This window comes from Nuphar pumila, chromosome 15 (genome assembly GCF_984573655.1).
Source record: "Nuphar pumila chromosome 15, dmNupPumi1.hap1.1, whole genome shotgun sequence".
Taxonomy (NCBI): domain Eukaryota; kingdom Viridiplantae; phylum Streptophyta; class Magnoliopsida; order Nymphaeales; family Nymphaeaceae; genus Nuphar; species Nuphar pumila.
In genome coordinates this window covers 7,076,538-7,102,022 of record NC_143263.1, presented here as the reverse complement: position 1 = coordinate 7,102,022, position 25,485 = coordinate 7,076,538, and the positions used below count along the sequence as shown (strand labels likewise).

The following is a 25,485-nucleotide window of genomic DNA, read 5'->3' as shown; positions in this document are numbered from 1 at the left end:
GGTTTTAGATCACATCTCTTTCCAAGAGGAGGTAAGAAGGATAGAAATAAGCGCCATCAAGGATGGCATAATCTATAGCCTTGTTTGCTGCTTTTGATAAGTGTATCCTGTCCCAACTCATAGTTTTGGGGGTTAGATCAAGTGGATGTTGTCACCATGCTAACATTGACGAGCTGTGTTTCCACTGTAAACTATTGGACAATTTATATGAATCTCCTCCGTGCTCACAGCCTGCCTTTGTTCCATACTTCAATCCTATAAAACATGGTTAGCATGCAATTTTTCTGTGAAATTGCATTTTGGTGTAATCTGAAACATTTTTTTTATTCTCTTTCAAATGAATTTTAACCATGATAAACCCCATCATACATCCTATAGATGGGTTGGGTCCCTCGGAGATAGGGATGCAGACTCTTTGGATTCAGTTCAGATGTGACCAATACTAGAAACCAGATAATTGCTAATTAGAGTTGGATTTGGATTCAGATTCCAATGGAGAAAAGGTAATATAAAATCTGATTAAATGCATGTATTTAGATTCAGATATCCATTGGATTCAGTTAAGAAATCCTAAACTGAACCTGGAGCAGATTATTAATTAAACTTTTTAATAGAATCCTACTAATTGGATAATGGCTAATTGGAGTTAGATTTGGGTGGGGAAAAGATAAAATGGATTTTGAATCAGTACATGTAATTGGATTCAGATATCCATTGGATGCACTTAAGAAATCTTAAACTGAATCCAGATTCGATTATTAATCGAATGTTTTCGGCTGGATTCTTGGGTGATTTCTCTATTGGCACCACAAGTAGATCTATCTGCTTCACGGGTGGCCTCGCTGTGTTTCGGTCCTAAGCTGTAATTATTTTTTCTCTTCTATTTGTTGAGTGACTTCTCATCACCGAACTTCTACAATGAATAAATGCTTTATTTCCTCTCAAAATAACTGGCGAGTACCACAATATAATTTTTTACGAGTCAAAATTGCATGCAATAATAGTAAATTGTTCATGATCAAACCCCAATGGTGCACGGGTGTGTCCGTAGCTTTCAGAGGTGGGCCATATAATAAGGTGGTTGTGGGGCCCCACCCAAGGTTTTTCCTCGCTTCGACGAGGGTTTCTTCGTCGTAAAAAAAAAATTTGCATGCAATAATAATAAACTGTTCATGAACAATTATTTAATGTCCAATACCCTCCCCCCTCTCTCTCTAACTGGAATTCAACCAAAATAGTTTTAATACAAAAACGTCAACTTGAGGGTTTATGCAGTGTTTTGATAACACAGCTGATCTCCGACGGTCATAAAGCATGAGAGCACCGGGGAAACTGCAACACACCTCCAATTCATGGCTCCCAAACAGAGCCTAAAATGCTGTCCGCTCATTCAATTTTATAGAGAAAATCCTTATGCATGTGATGATTTGTCAACAGTCATGTCATGCATTCTTTTATGTACAAAGCATTCATCAAGCTGGAGCAAAATTAGCAAAGAGAACCCCATAAATATATCATTGCTCATGTTCATTACAAACTTTTGTTAAAACAAATTAGCCAATTGGGTGCAGATCACATAGCTTTCCAAGGGGGAGAGAAGGATAGAAATAAGCGCCATCAAGGATGGCATAAGCTATAGCCTTATTTGCTGCTTCTGAGAAGTGTATCCCGTCCCAACTCACATAGTTTTGGGGATCAGAGCAAGCTAATGCTGTCACCGTGCTACCATTGATGAGCTTTGTGTTTCCACAGTAAACTTTTGGATCAAAATTATATGGGTCACCTCCATGCCCACAGCATGCCTTTGTTCCATACTTCAATCCTATAAAAACATGGTTAACATGCAAACTTTCTGTGAAATTTGCATTTTGGTATAATCTGAATCATTTACTTTTATTCTCTTTTAAACAAAATTTAACCATGATAAACCCCATCATACATCTATACAGTCCAACCTGTAGATAGGTTGGGTTCCTCTGAGATAGGGATGCAAATGGTATGGATTCGGTTCAGATATGACCAATACCAGATCTAACTAATCAGATTAGGGGTGTCAACGGGTCAGACCCCTGACAGAAGTTGGTGGGTTCAAACCCAAATCCGACTAGAGGTATTGATACTGGATCCAGACCCGGGCCAGACAGGACCTGCCATAAGGAAAACCCATACCTGGGTTTGATTAGGATTAGCTAAACCAGACCCAGTCCATATGCAGTAAAATAATATTTTTTCATGTTTTTTACATTGAAAATTTGTGGATCTTAATCAGAACTTGGGTCAGACCTGGATCTTGTACGAAATTTCATAAGCCATACCCAATCTGTATAATAATCGGACCATATAGGTCCGACCTGAATTCTTAATTGGGGCCTTATTCTTTCGTACCAAACCCAGATCCTATTGAACATGATACAGTTGTGATCGGGTCATACCCGACCCATTGACCTCTAAATTAATTAATGGCTATTTGGTGTTGGACTCCAATTCAGATTCCGATTGAAAAAAGGTAATACAGAATACAATTAAATACATGAATCAGATTCAGGTATCCATCGGATTCAGTTAAACGAAATCTGGATCTGATCATTAACCGGATTTAGCTTTCTTTACCGAATCTGACTAATCGGAGTCAAATTTGGTTGGATGTCAGATAGCATCTGACCCGGCTCAGATCCCTACTCAGAGAGAGAGAGAGAGAGAGAGAGAGAGAGAGAGAGAGAGAGAGAGTCTCACCATGATGGGTTGGGTTCCTGAAGAGCTCAAGTTTGACAGTGTGTGTGTCCACATAGATCAATGAGGCTTGTGGGAGTTGTGGCCTGAGTTCGTCGAGCTTAGCCTTGAGCAAGCTGTTGTAGTAGGAAACAGCATCGTTGTAGTAGGTCATGCACCCATAGGCATCAAGGTCAGACTGGTTGTGGGGCAGCTCCACCAAGAATGCTGGGTAGCACCCAATGGGTGCCAGGTTCTGCACCAAGAACGTCCTACCACCCTCATCATAAATTACCTGCACAAGCAACACTCCACTTGCAAACTAAGCTTAAGTGGACTCTAGACTTTGACCTTGGCCGAGTCCAGTCGAGTTGACTTGGCCAGGTTGCAAAAAGTCTAGTAAGCCTATTAAAACTGCAACAGATTTTGTGAACATTAGGAGTGAGCAACGGGCCAACAAAGCGAGCCTAAGCCCATTTAGATTTGGTTTAGTAGTTTCTTTTGGGTGTCATACTCAGGGCCAAACCGGACCCATTTATTAACGGGCTATATTGTAGCTCGGCTAAGATATCCCAGCCCAAGAAGGGTGAGGTTTACTTGGCCTGCCAAGCCGCCCAGCCTGATGCCCATCCCTAATCTCACTATATCTAATAAACATGATATTTTGAAATTATCAGGAATTTCTTGTTTTACGTATTCCTCATGATAAGATCACAGGATATTTGTGATAGATGAGCATGTGCTGGCAATGTTGTCAGCATTAGTGCCCCCACAAGGGCTCCGCTCATCTGGTAGGGGTGGCTTGTGAATGTCACCATGTTGACGGGACATCACAAGTTCGAAACCTACGGGTGGCATCCCTTGCCTCCCTTGCCGCAAGGACGAAGTACTCTCTGGTGAGCGGGGGGTAGCTTTATGGTTTTACCAACCGGAGGCCAGCCAAGGTGCAATCTGTGATGGGGGGGTTCCCTTAGATTATCCAAAAAAAAATGTTGTTAGTATTAGTATCTGCCCTAAGTCATCTAAATCGGCAAGTTTTCAACCAGGGATGACACGTGTTACTAAAAATATTAAAATTATTAAAAAATAAATTTAATTATTTTTAAGCATTTAAAAAAAATAAGCCGAATCAGCCCTGTTTTGTATCGATTTTGGGCCGATACCCTACAAATCGGCCTGATTCAAGCCAATTTGGATGACATGTCAATGGGCCTGGCTTACCTGGACCCGACCCGAACCAAACCTATAGGGTCTGGGTATGGTGATAAATAAGAAGACCCAATTAAGACCTGGGTCCGGACTCGAAGGTCTAATTAATACATAGACCCGGGTATAGTTTGTGAAATTTGATACCAGACTTGGACCCAACGAGAGTTCCGATTAAGACCTGTAATTTTTCAATGTAAAAATGATAAAAAAATATGGTTTTACTGGGTATGGTCCGGGTTTGGTTCATGTAGTTCTTATAGGGTCTAGGTATGTTTTTTTTTATAGTGGACCCGATTAGACCCAGGTCTGGACCCGATACCATACCGGAAAATCTGGTTCAAGTCTGGTTCCACCTTAGTCCGAACCAAACCTGACCGGTTGACACCCCTGAGTTGAGCCCACCTGACCATACATCAAGAATAGCACCACTGGTGATTTTACTACCTTTTGCTACACTTAAGCATGCCAAAGTAGTGATTGAAAGGGGTGTAGTTGGGGATTACATACTTTGATAGTCCATGCGATCTGACTAACAACTTGTGGAAGGTACTGCTTTACACCTTCTACTCCAATCGCTGCCAACTTTGATGTAAAATCGTTCTGACCAATATCAAAGGTATATAATGATTTGCCAAAAACATTCAGTGGTGGAAGGCCCTTGGTGTCATTTCCTGCAAAATGAAGATAATTGGTTACATTGACTGGGGCTATCCTTTGAATTTCATAATATAGAAAAGCAAATGCAGATGACAGTAAGGATGCAAATGGGTAGGATGTTGGACATTTTGGGTTTTACGGGTCCAACCCGCAGTCTGACCCGGTTTGACACAGCCATTAGTGGGTCATGTAACTGGCCAAGTAATGGAGATAGTGGGTGGGAGTTACGTGAATGTGGAGAGACCACATTCACGTAACTGCCTAATCTCCCATTACAAATAAGGGGTTAGGGGCTACTGGGATGATGAGTGACTTGTAGCTGTTTCCCTGTCCAAATTCTGCTCCGCATTCAGACGCTGCGGAAAGGGTTCTGCTCACCGTCGACATAAGGCTTGGGCTCATTGTGGGCGTCGACCGGCTGAGGAGAACGCCGAATCACCTACATGATCAATGGCGAATCAAGGTACGCTCTCTGTCTATTTGTTTTCACAGGGATATCGCCTACAATGGGTTATGGGCCCACGGTACCACGCATTCCCGCTGCGCGTGGCCGTGTAGGCTGAAACGGCGTTTTGGCGTCGGTGGAGTTGCCGTGGAGCGATAACCACCGATTAGCCAAAGACTGTCGCTGTGAGGCGACAGTCATCACCGGCAAATGTCACCGGAAAAAGGCGACTTAATATTCCCGGTTCAGGCAAAAAAAAAAATCGTTTTATACCTGTGGTCGTTGGGCTGCAGAGAGGGTTTGCCATCGCCGAGTTTCATTTGCCGGAGATATTGCCGGGGTTGAACGCCGGATGGCCGGCGTCAGGGGCTTTTGCCGGAAAACAGCAGAACTGCCACTGCAGTCTTGCCGGCGCCCTGGTTTTCCCACCTCATCGCCGGAGTTACCTGTAAACCGGCGACAATAAAAAAAAAATTTTATTTAAACCCTTACCTGTCGCCGGGGAGGGGGTGGGTTTTCGCAGGGGCTGTCGCCGGATTGGACCATCGCCGTAGGGCGATATGCCGGCTGAATCTTCCGTCGTTCGCCGGCGATCTTGCCGGCACTGTATTTCCGGCCGTGCCCTTTCAGCCATCGGTCGGCACCACCGCAAATCGTCGCCGTGGGGCGACGTCTTTTGTCGGGGCGGATGACGCCGGACCGGCGTCACTGTGGAGTGACGCAGGTCGCCGGCAGCTGCGCCGGTCGCCGTGACGGCGACGTGGGTCGCCGTGAAACCGAAAAAGGGGGAAACCGATAACCCCCTTTTCGGTTTCCCTAAAAACTGAAACAGAAACCATCGGGTTTCTGTTTAGGTTTTAAATTTGGACCGGATCGGGTCCGGAGAGGAAACCCGATGACAGACCCGATCCAAACCCTTTTGGGTGGATCGGGGTCTGCTTTTTTCTTTTGGATCTGACCCAGACCCATAAAGGTACCGGGTCTGGGTCTGATCCGAAAAGGATCGGGTCCAATCCGGATCCATTTTAGATCGGGTCCGATCCGGACCCATTAAGAACCGGGTCATACCCAGGTCCATATAGGACCGGGTCATACCCGGGTCTATGTTGGACCGGGTCGAACCCGGTATTCGGTTTGAACCGGGTCGTACCCGGGTCCATGTTGGATCGGGTCGAACCCGGTATCCGGTCTGAACCGGGTCGTACCCGGGTCCATGATGGACCGGGTCGAACCCGGTATCCGGCCTGAACCGGGTCGAACCCGGTATCCATTTTAGACCGAGTCTAACCCGGTATCTGTTTTGGATCGGGTCCGACCCGTATTAAGTATGGGTTGGGTCAGACCCGGATCCCATTTGAAACTAGGTTGGATCCATAAAAAACAGGATCCAAACACTATTGAGACTGAATCGGATCAGGAACCTGATCCGACCCCTTCCGGAACCGGTTCAGAGCCATTTTTGACCGGTTCTTTCCAGTTTTTCACCGGTTCCGGGATGCTGAGACCCTATTTTCATAAATATAAAGAAATATAGGGATTTTGGCATACAGTTATAGGGTTTTTGAACTTTTGTTCATATTATGTATCGGTTTATAAGGTTCAGAACCGGTTCGGACCCTTAGATGACCGATTCGGGGCAGTTTCAGACCGGTTCAGAGTGTTTTTAGACCGGTTCCTACATGAGGACCCTGGGTTTTACCCATATGAGCATGCTTTTGTTATTTTTCATGCTTTATAAAGTATTTATTTTGAATAATGCATGACTTATGCATGTTAATTCATGTATTTAGTGTTGGTTAAGTTATGCATGATGATTTTAAGCATGAATTATGACTAAATTTATGACAATTAGTTTATGTATTTTTGTTGTAGTATAAACTGATATTAGGTCATGAATATACATGCATTAAAATGTGTGCATGGGTGTGCTCCATAATACGAATAATTTTTTCGGTAAAAGATTTTGATTAACCGATTCATCAATCACCAAAGTGATCTGAGTCGTGTTAATTGAGGATTCTTTGAACCGTATTAAGATTCGTAATTATGATTGTGTGTGAATTTATGAAACATCGATTCTACCCAAAGGTAGGTCGTTGTGTTCCAAATTTACACAGGGTGTGATAGTAGATATGAATTCCAGCCCATGAAGCATGTTCGTACTCAAAGGTACAGTACTGAATTGCCTCTGGATTCATGATCTACTAGTTTCACCAACTGAAGTCAATTCCTTGGGAATTGAAGAGACGGAGCAATCATGAGTATTATCATTTTCACCAAAGTGAAACGATAATAGCTCAACTATGCTTGTCTCAGAAAAGGTGAAAATAAAGGGTCTCACTTTTACCTTTTCAACACGAGTCTCGTTTGAGCAATAATAGTAACATCTTTCCGTTTTTCGTTCCTTTTATCAGGTTCCTTCCATATCGACGGTTCTAGTAGTATCCCTATCTTAGACGGATCAAATTTTTCTGATTGGAAAGAAATTGTGTTGTTCACTTTGGGCTATATGGATTTAGATCTGGCCCTTAGAATTGACGAACCTCCCACTCTTACAGAGCAGAGTACAGCTGATCAGAAAGCTGCCTCTGAGAAGTGGGAGCGCTCGAACAGACTTAGCCTGTTGCTTTTGCAATCTCGGGTGGCTAAGAACATTCGAGGTGCAATTCCTCATTGTAGGACTGTGAAGGAATTTCTGGGAGCCATTGAGGCTCAATTCGTCACTTCTAATAAGGCAAGGGCCAGTACCCTTATGTCCAAATTAGTGTCTATGAAATATGCTGGTGACAGTCACATCCGACAGCACATTTTGGAAATGAGGAATATTGCGACTCAACTGAATGACATGAAGTTCGCCATCTCTGACTCATTTTTAGTCCATTTGATCTTAACCTCGTTACCTACTGAGTATGGACCCTTTAAAATCTCCTACAACACACATAATGATGAGTGGTCTTTTAATGACCTCTTGAGTAAGTGTGTTGAGGAAGAGGAGAGGTTGAAGGGTGAGAGGGTGCCAAGTGCACATATGGCCTCTCATAAGGATAAACAGAGGTCGAGGCCAAAGAAAAACTCTTTCAAAAAGAAGAATCAGAAGAGAGCCACTAAGGAGAGTTCAAACTCTCAGGCGAAAGCCAAATCCCAGTTTGGTGGCCCTTCTATAAAGTGTTTCTTCTACAAAAATAAAGGGCATAAGAAGGTGGACTGTTTGAAGTTCAAGAAGTGGCTCGAAAATAAAGGTAATAAGTCATTTGTTTCTCATGAGTGCAATTTAATTCATGTTCCATTGCATAGTTGGTGGATTGATTCTGGTGCCACGGTGCACATTGCCAACTCTTTGCAGGCATTTCTGAACAAAAGGGAACCAACGGAGCATGAAAGAAGCATCTTCTCAGGAAATAAGATGCGTTCACATGTCAAGAGCGTTGGGACCTGCAGAATTGTGTTGGAGTCGGGATTCATGTTGGATTTGGTCGATACATTTTATGTTCCATCTTATAGTCGGAGCCTAATTTCAATTTCAAAACTTGATAAGTTTGATTTTATATTTAAATTTGAAAAATTTGAACTTATTATTATGAAAAATTCAATGAATATAGGTTCTGCATATATGTGTGATGGTTTGTATCGATTAAGAACCAAACTCCAAATTCAGGAATCTCACTCCATTGAGAACACAATGATTGGCAATAAACGTGGTCTAAAGGATGATCAATCCTATTTGCTTTGGCATCGGAGGTTAGGACATATCTCGAAAGAGAGAGTCCAAAGACTCGTAAAAGAGGGAATCCTTGGATCCCTTGATTTTACGAATATAGAGCCATGTGTTGACTGCATAAAGGCTAAGCAGTCTAACACATATAAGAAAGATGCCAAACGCAGCAATGGAAAGTTAGAAATAGTGCATACGGATGTCTGCGGCCCTTTTTCACCGTGTTATACGGGTGAAAAGTATTTTGTCACCTTTATAGACGATTACTCACGGTATATGTATCTCTACTTATTATCTGAAAAATCAGAAGTCTTTCAGGTTTTTAAGGACTTCAAGAAAGAAGTAGAGAAACAAACCGGTGAAGTTATTAAGATTGTCAGGTCAGATAGAGGTGGCGAATATTATGGTCGTTTCACTGAGATGGGACAAAAGGAAGGTCTATTAGCACGGTTTCTAAAAGAGGAAGACATTGTACCTCAGTATACCATGCCTGGTAGTGCTTATCAGAATGGTGTAGCTGAGAGAAGAAACCGTACGCTTAAAGAAATGGTTCGAGCGATGTTGAATCACTCAAACCTTCCTTTAACCTTGTGGGGTGAAGCTCTTAGGACTGCAGTGCATATTTTGAATAAGGTTCCTACGAAAGCTGTTCAAAAGACTCCTTATGAGTTATGGACAGGTAGAAAACCTTCTTTGTCATATATGCACATATGGGGATGTTCAGCAGAAGCTAAATTGTATAACCCACATATAAAAGCTTTTGATCCTAGGACAACTAGTGGTTTCTTCATTGGTTATCCAGAAAGATCAAAAGGCTTTAGGTTTTATTGTCCATCTCATACACCACAGATAGTGGAAACAGATAAAGCAAGATTTCTTGAAAATGGTTCTGTTGGGATAGATGCATCTCAAAATATTAATTTTGAGGAAATGCAGGATTCAGGTTTCTCACCTGCTAAGGATAATGACCTGACTTTCTCTATCATTGTTCCTTCGAGTAATGTAAGAGAAAGTACAGTCAATGAACATCAATCCCAACTAGATCCGGTTGTTGATGAGGATATACAACAACAACAGGATACAGAGGTTCATTTTGATCCACCTGTAGCACCTGTATGGAGGTCCACCAGAATTAGGAAATCTGCTATCCATCCGGACTATGTGGTGTATTTACAAGAGTCAAATGATTTCATAGACATTGATGAAGATCCCTTCACATTTGCAAAAGCCATTGAAAGTGAAAGATCAACACATTGGATTAATGCCATGAAAGAAGAGCTTGACTTTATGGCAAAGAACCAAGTGTGGGATCTTGTACCTCGACCTGATGGAGTTAGACCTGTTGGTTGTAAATGGGTTTACAAAACCAAAACAGACTCTAAAGGTCATGTGGAGAGGTACAAGGCTAGGTTTGTTGCAAAAGGTTTCACACAGATAGAGGGCATTGATTATAATGAGACTTTTTCTCCTGTCTCAACTAAAGATTCATTAAGAATAATCATGGCCCTTGTAGCTCATTTTGATTTAGAGCTGCATCAGATGGATGTGAAAACCGCCTTCCTAAATGGGGATCTGGATGAGGAGGTATACATGCAACAACCTCCTGGTTTCAGTATAGATGACTCAAATAACTTAGTTTGCAAATTGAATAAGTCAATTTATGGACTTAAACAAGCCTCCCGCCAGTGGTATAAGAAGTTCAATCAGGTTATAATGAACTTTGGATTCACTGAAAACATTGTTGATCAGTGTATTTACATTAAGACTAGTGGGAGTAAGTTCATAATTTTGGTTTTATATGTTGACGATATTCTTCTTGCAACTGATGATTTGAGTCTTTTACATGAAACAAAAGATTTTCTTTCCTCTCATTTCGATATGAAAGACATGGGTGAGGCTACTTATGTCCTTGGAATTGAGATCCATCGTAATAGAACTAAAGGTGTCCTGGCCTATCTCAGAAATCCTATATCCTTAAGGTTCTTAAAAGATATGGGATGGAGAATTGTTCTCCTAGTTCGGCACCTATAGTGAAAGGGGATAAATTGAGCTTGAAGGACTGTCCTCAGGATGATATTGTGAAGGCTCAGATGGATGCTGTCCCATATGCTTCAGCAGTTGGGAGTTTACAGTACGCGCAGACCTGCACTCGACCTGATATAGCATTTGCTGTGGGAATGCTTGGTAGATATCAGTCAAATCCAGGCATTGCGCACTGGAAGGCAGCGAAGAAGGTCATGCGCTATTTACAAGGAACGAAAGACTATATGTTGATCTACAGGAAAGCTGACCACCTAGAGGTCGTTGGATACTCTGATGCGGACTTAGGAGGGTGTATTGACAGTAGAAAATCCACTACTGGATACATTTTCCTTCTAGCGGGTGGTGCTGTCTCATGGAGAAGCGAAAAGCAGTCTACCACTGCTGCTCATACCATGGAGGCGGAATTTATTGCTCTATACGAGACTTCGTCACAGGCCATTTGGATAAGAAACTTCATTATGGGTCTTGGTATAGTGGACTCTATTGAGAGACCACTAAAGATCTTTTGTGATAATGAAGCAGCCGTGTCTTTTTCAAATAACAACAAGAGCTCAACATCGTGTCGGCACATGAAGTTAAAATATTTTGTTGTTAAAGAAAGGACTGAGAATCATCTGGTATGTATTGATACAATTGGGACGAAGGAAATGACTGCGGATCCCCTTACTAAAGGGCTAGCACCAGGATTGTATTCCCAACATGTAAAGGGGATGAGTCTTTTTTATTCCTTCTGATGTATGACAATACATTATGTAATCACATTTGTGTTTATGTTTTGATTCTCTAAAGTTTTGTGTTATTGTTGATTTTGCATAAAGAATCTCTCATATGGGTTAGAGAGAATAGCAGAATAACAATATTAAAGGACCAATAGAATAGGTGAGAGACCAACCTATTCATAAAGGTAATTACTTTACATGCCTAAGCACTGAAGGTGAATTGTAGTGTAGTACAAGAAAATATGACATTTCATAAAGGGGTGTTCATATCCTTGACTTATACGATTTATCCTTATGATAAAGGGTGGCATGTGAACCCACATGAAGAATTAAATCGAGATAACGGTATACACCTCGATTTAGTACACTTTTGGTGTCAATGGGTCAAGTGGAAGAATGTTGGACATTTTGGGTTTTACGGGTCCAACCCGCAGTCTGACCCGGTTTGACACAGCCATTAGTGGGTCATGTAAATGGCCAAGTAATGGAGATAGTGGGTGGGAGTTACGTGAATGTGGAGAGACCACATTCACGTAACTGCCTAATCTCCCATTACAAATAAGGGGTTAGGGGCTACTGGGATGATGAGTGACTTGTAGTTGTTTCCCTGCCCAAATTCTGCTCCGCATTCAGACGCTGCGGAAAGGGTCCTGCTCACCGTCGACATAAGGCCTGGGCTCATTGTGGGCGTCGACCGGCTGAGGAGAACGCCGAATCACCTACATGATCAATGGCGAATCAAGGTACGCTCTCTGTCTATTTGTTTTCACAGGGATATCGCCTACATAGGATACAGCCGCCGCAACATGGTACATCAGGTGAAATTTATGCAGCAGGTCTGAATCCAAGTGCAGATCTGAAGTAGATATAATGTGGTGAAGTTGAACCTGGGTCTTTTTTCTTTTTTCTTTTTCTTTTTGGTAGCATTGGTTCTAGTAGAAAAGGTTGGAAACAAGGGTTTTACATGTAAAAAATGTCAAATTGGATCCAAAAAAGGAAATATTGATCTGAATAAAAAAACAACATTCATGGTTTTTGCAATGAAGACCTGATAAACGATATCCATTCATTGGTTTGCAGTAAAATTAAAGAGAAGACAGTACAATGGAGATAGGAAAGGGCCTTCCAAATAGTAGTTTGGGTGACATGAAAGATGACAAGGAAAGTATACAATTTTACTGTATTGAAAGTTTTATAGTATGAATGAATCTGGTGGGGGTCTGCCTAACCCCAACTTGCATTTCAAAAAAAAAAAAAAACACCACAAAAGTCTTGAATCTGATCTGGATGCACGCCACTTTTTTTAAGATCATGATACTTATTATGCTGTTGCACATTTCCATTATGCCATTTTTTTGCTATATATATTTTTAAGTAAAAAATGCATATTCGGACCACTCCTTAAATTTACCGGGTCGGGTTGGGATCCGGCTTTTTAAATTCGGCATAACCCAAACCTGACTACATGTTAATTCGGATGCACCCAAATTTGGGTCAGATATCAGACCCATAGATAGTCTTGCTATAAGCGAGGCCCAGCTATTTTTTTCACATAAAAAGCAATAGAAATGAGGACACAAAGTAGCCTATATCTAATGGACCTGGCTGACAGTTGGACCGAGATAGTTTGGAACCAGGCATTCAATTGAAAAAAAGAACAATTCTGGATCCATCTGCATCGAACCCTTGCAAGTGCCACCTACAACTGGACCTGATACTGGGCCCATTAGGATCCAAATCAAATTCTAAAGTCATCCAAAAAGTTAATCTAGTTACCTTGGAAATGAAGCTGTATGACTCGAGCCTTGAAATCATTCATCTGGTTGAGTTGAATTGCAAGAGAGAAAGGGCTGGTCCCACTCACAAACACAGAGGTGTTGGGCAAAAGCACTGTTGATGCCAATGTGGCGTAGTTGGCGCCATGTGTGAAGTCCGAGCCCAGGGCTCGGAGGTATGGGCTCAAGAATGGGTACCCAAGAGCTTGTGCTGTAAATCAAGTCTCACAGTTAATATGAGTTATAGTATAGCTTGAAAACTGGGTTGGGTTAGTCGGGTTTTGGGGATGACCTGGCCCAGTAATTAACGGGTCGGGTTTGGCCGCACTGGATAGACCTGCCCCAGACTCCAAGGTTGCCCCCTGGGAGCCTCCAGCTTTGCCTGCTGCCCCTTGGGGTCATTCAGTCCTTTAAACTTTTTTTTTATAACCCCGAGAAACTGCACCTGGGTGCGGAGACATAATCACCATCCCGGTGGCATAAAACTCTGAGGCTAGGACCCTCACCCCCAGGGCCTATGTTGGGCATCGGCTTAAGCAAGGAGGGAGTGCCCATGGAAAGTGTTTGGATGCACCCACTTATCCCAAAAAAAATGGGACAAGTTGCAAACCTCTATTGTGGGACACAATTGAAATTTTTATTTATCTACATTTTAGTTTTAGGAAAGCGTGTGCATTCCAAGTTCATACATCTTCTATATGTGAAGATTTGCAATGCTCATCTTCTCCATTGGGGCATCATGTGAAATGTGAACAAGTTCACGAAACTCTACGATCTCTATGCTCGAATTCATGAATTCGGGCAAATTTCACATGATCCCATGCCAATCTCAATGCACAATAATGCAAGCCAGGCCAAGTTTTCAAGCTCATTTGGCTAAGCAGCCATGCTTGGCATGGGTTTGGCACAAACCCAACCCGACCTGTTTGCAGAGTCTGTATAGTTGTTGTTCCTCAAACAAAGTCTAGCATGCTTACCCAAAAAGTCAATTACCAACCTCCCATCGGAGGCCCGGCCGGTCGGCTTCCCGAAGTACGTCATTCCCCAAGGGTGCGACTGAGCCGGAAAAGCTGCATAAAACCCACCGGTGTCGGAATTCGAGTCACCAAAGTTGAAGATTGCTTCAAATTCGCATTTTGCATCAATGTGGTGTAGTGCTGAATGCATGACCAGGATGACGCCTACCACGATGAACATCTGCCTGAACCCGGCGAGGTTTTCCGGACCCAGATAACCCATCTCAAGTGCTATGGCAGCAAGAGATTCCTACTGGTTTCCTTTGAGACGGCCAGCATCCATGAATGGAGATAAAAGCTTGAAGTGGTACTTGTGCAAGGTGTGTTGTCCCTTGTGAGGCCCCATCTTGCATTATTTAGTTGCTAATGGACAATCAAGTGTGGAAAGTGGGGACAGTTTTGTTACTAGTGGCAGCTCGTGACTAGTGATGGTGGCGAACTCTTCTGACCTTTTGTCTTTCCATTGGGTAAGACCAAAGGGAAGTTAAGATGCAGGACCCAACAGGGGTTAATGTTGGCACATGAAATTTATGTGCTACATCTACAACATGGTCATTAGATTAGATTCAATCTATTGATGTGGAATTAATTTTAATATTTTAACCGCATAGACGATTTATTACAATGATGGTTGTCACTGAACTGCCATGCATAAAATAGCTTACAAAATAATAGTTAACTTGTAAGCCTTATACTGAGTATAATTCAACAGCCTGGGCCCATGAGGGTGCCACTCTTTTGGTATGGGTGAATTGTGAAAGTCAAGCTGAAGGGATGTCACGAGTACAAAAGCCCTTAGGAGCATCCCTTGCAGCAAGGCCGAAGCTGGGTGTACTCTCTGGTGGCCAGGGGCGATCTTAAGGGTTTTACCAACTGAAAGCCTACCAATGTGCTGTCGGTGATATGGGTTTAATGAGGTATGGTGGGTTCCCAGGGCCTAGCCAAGGAAACCCACCATACCTCATTAAACCCATATCACCGACAGCACATTGGTAGGCTTTCAGTTGGTAAAACCCTTAAGATGGCCCCTGGCCACCAGAGAGTACACCCAGTTTCGGCCTTGTTGCAAGGGATGCTCATCATGGCTTTTGTACTTGTGACATCCCTTCAGCTTGGTGACGTTCACAATTCACCCATACCAGAAGGGTGGCACCCTCATGAGCCCAGGCTGTTGAATTATACTCAGTATAAGGTTTAGATTAATTTCAACATTCGAATGATTATATATATATATATATATATATGTGTGTGTGTGTGTGTGTTACTTTTTGAGGCAAAATATCAAACTTTGATAGCTTCGTAAAGTTAACATATGGGCAGTTGAAGCCTTGACCAGAATAGAAAGACAATGTTATTTGAGCAGATATAGTGATAAATCCAATTATCCATTCACCCCTCATGAGACTTCAGCCACTTGATTGGACTTGGGCAGGCGCCTCAGTTAACTCGAGTATGGTTCGTGAACAGACCAAGTTAGGTCGCTCGTAGCTGAGTCAGAGGCCACTAAATCCAGCCGCGTCTGTCCGCCTCCGTGTCCAAGTCAACTTCTACAAAACCTTGCTTCCAAGCAACTCTATGGTTCTCCAAAAGAAGCTCACCACTAAACTCCAAAACCCTAATACAAACACATTTATGAAGCATTCTTATGCTAGTTCAATTATGATACATTCCAGTCTGAGTAAGAACTGTAAACAAGAAATTTCGGTGCTTTGACCCTTTCTTTTTCTAGAGATGCCCTCTTGTTATGCACAGCCAAAATGGCCAAAATGGAATTCAGTAGGTTATGGCAAGTAGACTTTGTAATTTGTACTCAATTAATCTAATAAATGCTTTGGAACTAAAGGAACCACTTTGTCACCAAATGCCCCATTGCAAAAGAATATTAAGATGCATTTGAGAAATAAAAAAATTTGATATTATAAACTCCGAAACCATAAATTCCAGCTTTGCAAGTAGGGATGGGATGTCAATGGATCAGACTTTATCTGATATCTAAGCGAATCCGACTCCATTTAGTTGAATTTGTTAAGCCAAAACCATATCCAACTATAATCATCTGCAGATATGACCTTGATTTTTGTTACCGAAACCAACGGCTATCCGGATTTGCAGATATCCAAACCCGATTATAGGTAAAAAAAAAAAAACAGGATTTGACGATCTTTACGCCATCCAAGTCTGAATCTGAATCAGAATCTGTTTAGCCAATATTTGATTAGTCGAATCTGGTATTGGCCACATCCAACCTGAATCCGTACTGTTTACATCCCGATTCACAAGACCAAAGGCATGCTTTGAATGAGGGAAAATGGCTAAGAAAAGAAAGTACCACCTTTGTACGGAAAATGCGATTTTCTCAGATGTTCCCAAAAGTGACATTTTTCTCTTTTTCTCTGCAAACCTATGCCATTTGATACAGCTTTTCCCAGCATGTACTGGGAAAGTTTCTCTCCAGATAGAGAAATTTTTCCTAGGAAAATTGCAACACCTGAGAACTAGCTCCAACCCAATGTGTTCCTCTGCCGCCACCACGCTCATCCTCACCCCCAGTACACTAACACCCTGACATAATCCACTCGAATGCTTTTCCCATGTCTTCACCATGAATAAACATGGGACAAACCATTTGGAGGAACATTTTTCATAGGAAAAATGCACGTGGGAACCATCTTTCCAGACCAATGAAATATTTTCACTTCCAAACGTGTCAAAAGGTACCAATTTTAACCTGATAGATTTCCCGCTTGACACCAAGAATTGAACACTTATGGCATTGCCCAACCACAGTAAGGTGAAACAAGAACAGAAGGAAACTATTCCAGCTAGAGAATTGAAAACTAACAAGAGGTTAGGGCAACTGCCAATTCACTCGACAAGTGGAACCCATTGGAAGCTGCCTAAGTTCTGATTATTCCAGCAATTTCCACTTCCCAAACATAGGAAAGAACCATGGTTTACTCCAAATTATGATGGTTCAACGTAAGCAAGTAGCCTAAAAGGGTGACGAATAGCTCAAAAGAATCAACAAAGTAAATACAACAAATTTAGTAGATCAATCAACTTGGGTTGGTCTCAATCAACTTGAGTTACTATGAAAAATACCAATTACAGCCTTAGAGCCACATTTAACTTCCATTATTTTCTTATTAGTTTGTCCATAAATAACTCACATTGTAGAAGTTCGCCTTTAAAATGAACAATTGTGTCCCACAAAAAAAGATGAACGCAAATGGAATACCTACAAATAAATAGCAGGCAACAAAGCTGAAGCAGTTTTGTGCCGCTAACTTACACTACCATATAATAGACCAGTACAAAGGCTTAAACTGAAACATGTCCTCATGCAGCTATTTTTGCAAAAAGGTGCTTGCGGATCTGCAAAAACAGTGAAAAAACAATAGCCACCCGTCAGATAAATGATAGTAATAACAACTCACTATCAGAAAGAACGGAACCAATAAGTAATAGCCTCGCACAGCAAACTTGTGGTTACACACATCATCATATCATTTAAGGATAAAAGCAGGACAGTTGAACATTGGACAGGTGAAGCATGAATCATCACAGAGGTTCAGCTCATTCAATTAAACCGTTTTCTGTAATCTCATGACAAAGCAAAACTGCAACTTAGTGGAGCATCTTTCGGTGCCCCTCCAATCTGAGAATTCTATTTATCCCTGTATGTGCTCCTACAGTTAGTATGGTTATTTATTATAGCATGATCCAACAAGAAACAAGTCACTGCTTTCACAAATTCCGAACAGTAGGCAATCAATTATAAGAAAAACATTACTTCAGAAGGCTTGATGGAAAAACATAGTCTCCGTGAGAGTGACCAAAAATATCCCTTATTTCATATAAATGTAGAGACATAATACATGCATATATACAAATATAGTTCCTTTATGTTGAACCAAGAAGTCCTCAACTGTAGTTGATTAGAGTAAATCAAAACCATAAGGATAATTGAACCGACAAATATCACACCCCAATTTTTGAGAATAAAATTCAGCTGTCTTAAACTGGCTGCATCCCTGATGAACATGAAAAAAGGAACTTTCACTATAAACTGTGAATCACTAAATCAAGCCTTATATCACCTACTGTTTTCCCCCTTTTTCCCCTTTTACCTAAAACTGCTAACATCAGAATCTGTGTTAATCAATTACCAGCTCAAGATGAATATACTCAGCTAAACAAAATGACACTGCCTAGATAACATGAAAATAGGCAAATCTCCCAAACTACATAACCAACATATCATGACAAATACATCAGAGTGAAGCTCAGTTCACATTAACTACAGTCAAGATGAGCATAATCAACAAACAGTTGAAACATTTAACACACATAACAATTCATAAGCAATGGGCTAAAGGAGAAAAACAAAGGTAGACACATATATGCACAATGTGAAGCTCCATAAGAGCTCGAGGGGTATGGCCAATTGCAATCTAATTCAGTATTACATTTGCATACAAGAATATCAGGTCAATGATTCTTCACTGAACAAATCAAATACCGGCACTCTAAATAAACCAAAATCCTGGGAAATGGAACATGCAACTCCTTGGACACCAGATGATTCTCAATTCAACAGTCATTCCTTGAACACCAGATGATTCTCAATTCAACAGTCATATGAACACCCAATGTTTTTAAAGTAGGGTGTTTCATGCCATTTTGCCCATGACAAGGACATTTCCACATGCATTACAATTTCATATCAATCGCTGTGTAGAAACTAATTTCGCAAAAGGTCCCAAGTACATACTACCAAGTACCAACATTCTTCTTTTTTTTTTTGAAATTCAAAAAGTATCTTATTCATGTTATGAATTAGAAAGTAGGAGCACTGATTTCAAACAATGTTACCAATATGACTAAAGAATCATCAAGTGAAAAGGGACAGATACCTCTGGTAGCTTTTGTCGAAACACAACATCCAGCCTTGCATCAAGTGTGTTCTCACACACAATCTTTCCATCACGAGAAGCCAATACCACCCCACCAGCACTGAACAATGACATGAATCATGATCAAGACCACAAAATAAAAGTAGCGGATAATGGGCAGTGAGTCATGTACTCAAGCTTCTCATAACAACATTTAGAAATGCTAAACAGTAACTCTTAACAATTCACTTTTTCAACCATTTTTTCTACCAACAATAACCTGATGCAAGCTACAATCACATTATTGTCTGAATCTTTTACTAAAATTCATGGTCTTTCAAAATCAAAAAAGAGCATAATGAGATATCGTGAGGGGCACATGGCTCCTGTCAAGGTAAGAGGGCTGACTGTAAGAATCTAGTAATTTTTTGATAAAAAAAAAAGAATGAGATTTCAAGATGGTTAGGCTGGGGGTGCAGTTTTGCATCAAAGGATATTTGAAAAGAGTAAGTTGACTAAAGCTAGACTAAAAGTTCCTGTGGATCGAGTCTTGCCAGCTGATCAAGGTGTGTGTGTGTGTGCAATAAACTGAAATACTCCTAAAAGAGAACCATAATTCTGATTGAAACTTGTAATCATGAGCCCGTATATTTCTCCATCCCCCCCCCCCCCCACCTTATCTCTCAATGTGGGACTACCTGTTTCCTACTTCAAAGTTCATCTTTTTTGTGCGAAACACCACTCCCGATATGTATTTTTAACAACCATGGATGCTATGAACATCTGATTAAATATCTTCAGAAACCAATATTCCAAAATTTAGAATGCATACTGCTTGTTCTTCAAAGTTAGGACCCTTTGCTGGAGGAATTCATACTTCATAGCCCTTATTTGATGGGAAGATCAAGTAACCATGTTCATATTATTAAGGATACAAGAGACCCCAAAGTCATAACTTGCCGGTTTCATCTAGGTGGGCCATATGGGCAATTCAAGGTAGAAGGTGTTGTAATCGGCAGTCTTCTTCCAGGTTAGGTGTCATTTCTCATGCAGATCATTTAAAACTCAGAAGTCATAGCTGAACCTTGCTAATAACATAGTTTCTGCTGGCTATTTCCATATGAAAATGGCTATTGATGATAGCTCCTTAATCTCTTACCAGGCAACATTGGTACTGGCCTACATAGCCCCAGCTTGCCTATCCCACAAATACACGTATACATTAAAAATCCAAGACTCATCTTTTTAAATAAACTAGCTTTAGGAGTAGACACACAGCAGACAGTTGGCAGCCTCATAAATCTGTCAGTATTGAACCTTGATCTTGTGTAGTGGATACACTATACCTAAAGATCATATTTTCTTGGTCAATCATCATACATGTGGGAGTGCAAAAGGCAGGGACACTACATGATACAGGGATGAAGCAGGGCATGGGATATGACTTCTTTCTTTTTTGTTTTCTGTTTTTTTGGAAAGACATGGAAGACTTTCATAGAGAGAAAAGGTTAAAGGTAACAGGAAGCCACCTTAAATTAGAAAAATAAAGAGCAAGCAGATAACAGTACAGACTGCAATCTCTCAAATCTGCCCCACCCTAGGAGAACGTATCCAATTTAAATCAGTCTGAGACCATTTCTGCTAGAGCTTTCTAAATATGAACCAGTCCAAAAACATCAAACAGTAACTCCCCTGTCCCATAACATAAACAACAGCAACTCACCATTGAGAACACCCTTTTCTTCAATTTAATTGTGATGCAAGTCACTCCATACATATAACAATGAAAAAGATGTTGGTCTTTGATTGTCGTCCATACCGCCTTCTAGAGGAACAAAGAATTCTGAGTTTCCAACAAATAATAATAATAATAAACAATAATAATAATACTCTACCAAAAACATATCTGAAGAAGAGCTCATACAAGAGATTCATCCTCCCTATCCAAAAGCCTCCATCCCCCCAAATTCTAGATTAGTTCCCCCGACTCCTTAATTCTCTTATGGTTGGACCACACTGAATAATGGCATCCCACACTTCATTGCCCAGCCAAAATTGAGTTGTGGTGTCTCCTTGAAACTCACCATGCAAAGATGGAAACAAATCTTGGCAAAGGAGAACAAAGGCCAGTCTATGGATCAGCCTAGAATCTGGTTATCTCTCCATCCTTCAATTTGATACTCATTCTTTCTATAAATTTACCTGACACTTTAATCCTCCATTTCCACATACCAGAGGCCACCTTCTGTTTATTGCTCAGAACCCAGTTGCAAACATTTTGTGCCTAAGTGTCTTGAACTTAAGGAGGCTAGTTTGCATAAATTGTGTACTTTATTATATTACATTAGTAGTCACAAGAAGATATATCTTCACATTTCTCCTTTTTCATCATTTTGCTCACTTTGATAGTTGCAACCTTTGAGCATAATTGGCAAACCCGGCGAGTCGACTTGGGAATCACCAGAGTAGTCTTAATCGGACCCCAAATGGATCACCGATTCAGGTTACTGGGCTTAATGCCTATTATAAACTTTTTATCATGCAATTTATGATTTTAATGCACAATTCTTATACAAAGGCACTTGTTATGAAGAATCTAATACTGTTCATTGAAAAATGTTAATGATCATGTATAGTTATATGTTTTTGTAGCTTAATTGTTGACATATCACAGCCTGAAGTTTATTTATTTCCATGTCTTATTCATGTGCTTACACTATAAAATATAGAGTCCTAACTCGTCTGAGTCACTGAGTCAACCCGCTGACTCGCGAGTCAAGGGTTGGCGGTCCGAGCACGAGTCACAAGTTTGCCAACTATGCCTTTGAGCCAAGAATACCCCTCTAGAAGTTTCGGGGATAAAAAACGAGAAAAAATGAATATCAGGAATCTTTGTTCCTTATTTTCCATTTTGATTAACAGCATAATATTTCAACTCTCCTTAAAATGCATGTCATGAAAATCATATTAATGCTCCAAGATGAGATAAATGATGAATGAGAGATTACCAGGAAGGACCATGTGCATGATGGTGACTTGGAGCAGGAGGCAGATAGACTTGATGGTCAATTATAATATCAGGAGCATGAACCTTGGATTTTTCAGCATATTCTTGCTTTGCTGAAGGCAAAACTGATTCAACCAGCTCCATATCAGCCTTCCGGCAGCGCAATAAGACAGATGGTTCTTTTAATCGCAGCAAGCTCTGAAAAGGATAACAGGTTTATGCATAAATAACTTGTTCACCTTGGACCAAAAGTATACAGGAATCAGTTTTGATCATTTCTACCTGAACAATCAGTTCTTTCAAAAGCTTCCCATAGGCAGCATGGTTGTGGCTTACATGCAAGAGCTCCTTTGCTGCTGCATCCTTCATAGAATTAACTAAATCATCCTGGGCCTGGAGAACTTTGATACGAGATGCATTCAGCTGCATGGAATACTCACTGCATAGAAAACCCATCTCAAACAATCAAACCTTCACATGCTAAATGATTGCAGATGAACCAATTATTCAGCACCCAATAGGCAACATGAAAAGTCAACCAATCAATTCAAAAGGTTCCAGTTCCCTAACACCAATTAGAGTATAAAAGTAGTGAATGCTCCACAAAATACTCTAGCTAATGCAAATACCATAGTTTTACCAAAAGCCTCGCGCTTTGATGTTACATACCAAATGGAGCTTGACTAGCTATTGTCAAGCTTGGACAAAGCTCGAGACAAGCCTGAGCAGGGCTCAGATCTCGAGCTTGTAAAGCAAAGCTGAAACATGCCAGGCTCAATATCAGGTAGGCCCATGTGCAACCCTAAACATCACACTTTAGATACAATCGTCTGCACCATGAACCTTTACTCCATTCTCTTTCCTTCCAAAAGTTAAAATAGAAAAATACTACTTCAAAAGTAGCCATCAAGGTTGACATTTAAACAACATTAAAGCGATCAAACTCAAATCAACCAACATCGAAACAGATGTTTGGCACTAACATTTTTTTGCGAATTTCAACTTGCTTCTCCTTTCTTTCATATTCTTGCTTAATCTTCCGCTTCTCAGCTTCCACTAATTGCAATTTCTCAATATTAAATTCCTGAAACAATGTAAAACGATAAAAACCAAAGTCCCACATCTATCAGTATAAATGTCCAGGAATAAATTCAATAGTTAGGACAAAATATCTATAAAATACAGAAGAATAAAATACAAGTGTGTTTTCAAGAACATGGTTTAGAACTTGTCGACTTGCCTCGTAATAGACTCAATAGTAGAGGAGCATTATGTGCACAAATTGAAGATAGGGGAAGACCAATAATTTTACATCATCAATTACATACATAATGCCAATTAGGAAAGGACTTCTGAATCCCTTGTTGCATAAGAAGAAAACAAGTAAAATATTAACTTGCTTGGTTTCTTTGTATGGAGATTTTTAGGCTTTTGACATCTTATATGTGTGTAATATTATAATACAGCTAGCAATATTTAGGTGTACCTATGCACGTCCATGTATGTGTATATAGAGAGGAGCAAAAGACGCTTTCACATGTGACATGCACAAACAATGCGTTCTGTTTGATTTGAGAATTTATGTCGTTCAGTTATCATCATTAGATGGACTTAGATTTACCATACACAACTGCATTTGTCCAAACACCATATCTCTCCTGGGACAGATCGTTCATAAAATTTTATAGTGCTTCTATTTTTAGTCTTTCACTTGTTTAAAGTAATTCTGTAATTATATGCTCCTCGGATGCTTAAAGTTCAAGCATCATTCGAGACAATACTACCATGAACTGCCACCAAAGATTTGTTCGCTCGATGGTTTGAGATATAGAATACGGTTAAGCAACGCACTTCTCGCACAACAAGGTGGGTGATGTACATTAAGGTTGGGAACGCATTCCTTGGGCACGAAGGTGGCATAACTCTTATTTGAACCACATAGCTTAAAATGTGCCAACTCTCTTTCTCAATCACATTCATCCCCATCAAGATAGCCAATTCATAATCGTCCATAAATACTTCTTAAGATCATTATGTCGGTTCCCCCATCGCCTCAACAAGGGCAGCGAGGGCCATTGGTTCCTAATTCCATCACACAGTTTCGTTCTATTCAAGCCCAATCGCGCAGATGGACTTCCGTTCTCAGATATCGCGTCCTATGCACTACTTACCGGCCATGTTATCTCACCCCGTGCTTCATATGAAGTTCAGTGTATCAGCCAGTTCATTCCGACACGTAGATTAACACCAAGAACTACAGATTTTTGGATTAGCTATCGATTTATGTACTTTGATACATTCCATCGTCGCTGATTTCATAGTTGATCAAAATCAAATTCGTAAATTATTATAATCCTTGCCGGAAAAATCAAACAAAAATTCTTCCATTGGTTCTTAGCTCAATTTGACATGTGAGAATCAGAACGAATTCTTTATTCTTTCTAGAATTGAAATAAATTCCTGTCTTTTTATAACCATTAATTTAGCCAAATTTCTGGATTAAACACAAAATATGAATCATTACAAACAAAAAAGGATAAGAAAGGAAAGAAGATCGATCCGCACAAACCAATCGATGAATAGAAAAACAATTTTAGGGTTCCGATTTATCCAAGAAAGGAATCAATTGACTAAGACGATTGAGAAAACCCTAGTTAAGAAGAAAGAGGAGATCAAGATCGGAATTTCGAACCTCTTCCGCGGAGATCGAGATCTCGCTGGCCTTCTCCTCCGCCTCTTGGCGGATGAATTGGACCATCTGCTGGATCTGCTTGGACACATCCGTGTCGTTCATCTTCGCTGACGAATGGAACCGACGGTGGCGATTGGTCTCAGATCACGGGCTTCCTCTCCGCTCGGCAGAGAGAGAGAGAGAGAGAGAGAGAGAGAATCTGGGATCACCAGCCCGTCGATTTTATGCCGGGTGTTTTCAGAATATTACAGCGTAACCCCTTGAAGAGGCTCGTATTTAGATTACCAGACCTTAGAAATTCTTGAATTCGAGTTTGCCGGTGAAATTAAATTACAATTTGCCTCCGAAATTCTTATTGATTCAGTGAGAAACTTTTTGGGGTTTTTACAAAAATAGACCCAGAAAATTTTATAGTTTAGAATCATACCCCAAAAATTGGCATTCAAATGCGCGCTTCATTTATTTTTTCGTTAAAGAAAAGCATGCCTGTGGTCAAATTGTTGATTTTTATCCTTGGAAAAAAAGTCGATTTTACTCTTAGATTAATGAAAGTTCATAGGGCTGGACGACGGCCCCGTCGGGGGCATGGTCAAACCCGACCCATTG

General features: G+C 40.8%; 2 protein-coding genes across 2 annotated transcripts; both read right to left on the bottom strand.

Annotated features, from left to right (window-relative positions):
• Window positions 1–1,490: 1,490 nt before the first annotated feature.
• Window positions 1,491–14,508, bottom strand: LOC149814324 (GDSL esterase/lipase At4g01130-like). The gene is made up of 7 exons (XM_089989932.1): window positions 14,247–14,508; window positions 13,271–13,480; window positions 10,100–10,108; window positions 5,408–5,424; window positions 4,426–4,575; window positions 2,734–3,004; window positions 1,491–1,822 (listed from the first exon to the last, which is right to left on the bottom strand). The coding sequence occupies exons 1-7, from the start codon at window positions 14,506–14,508 to the stop codon at window positions 1,554–1,556; spliced, it is 1,188 nt and encodes a 395-aa protein (XP_089846058.1). The 3' UTR covers window positions 1,491–1,553.
• A 2,901-nt stretch (window positions 14,509–17,409) lies between these two features.
• Window positions 17,410–25,061, bottom strand: LOC149814323 (V-type proton ATPase subunit E-like). The gene is made up of 6 exons (XM_089988524.1): window positions 24,880–25,061; window positions 23,171–23,271; window positions 22,470–22,626; window positions 22,189–22,385; window positions 19,202–19,301; window positions 17,410–17,660 (listed from the first exon to the last, which is right to left on the bottom strand). Exons 1-6 carry the CDS (start codon window positions 24,979–24,981, stop codon window positions 17,625–17,627), a joined length of 693 nt encoding a protein of 230 aa, XP_089844650.1. The 5' UTR covers window positions 24,982–25,061; the 3' UTR covers window positions 17,410–17,624.
• Window positions 25,062–25,485: the final 424 nt, after the last annotated feature.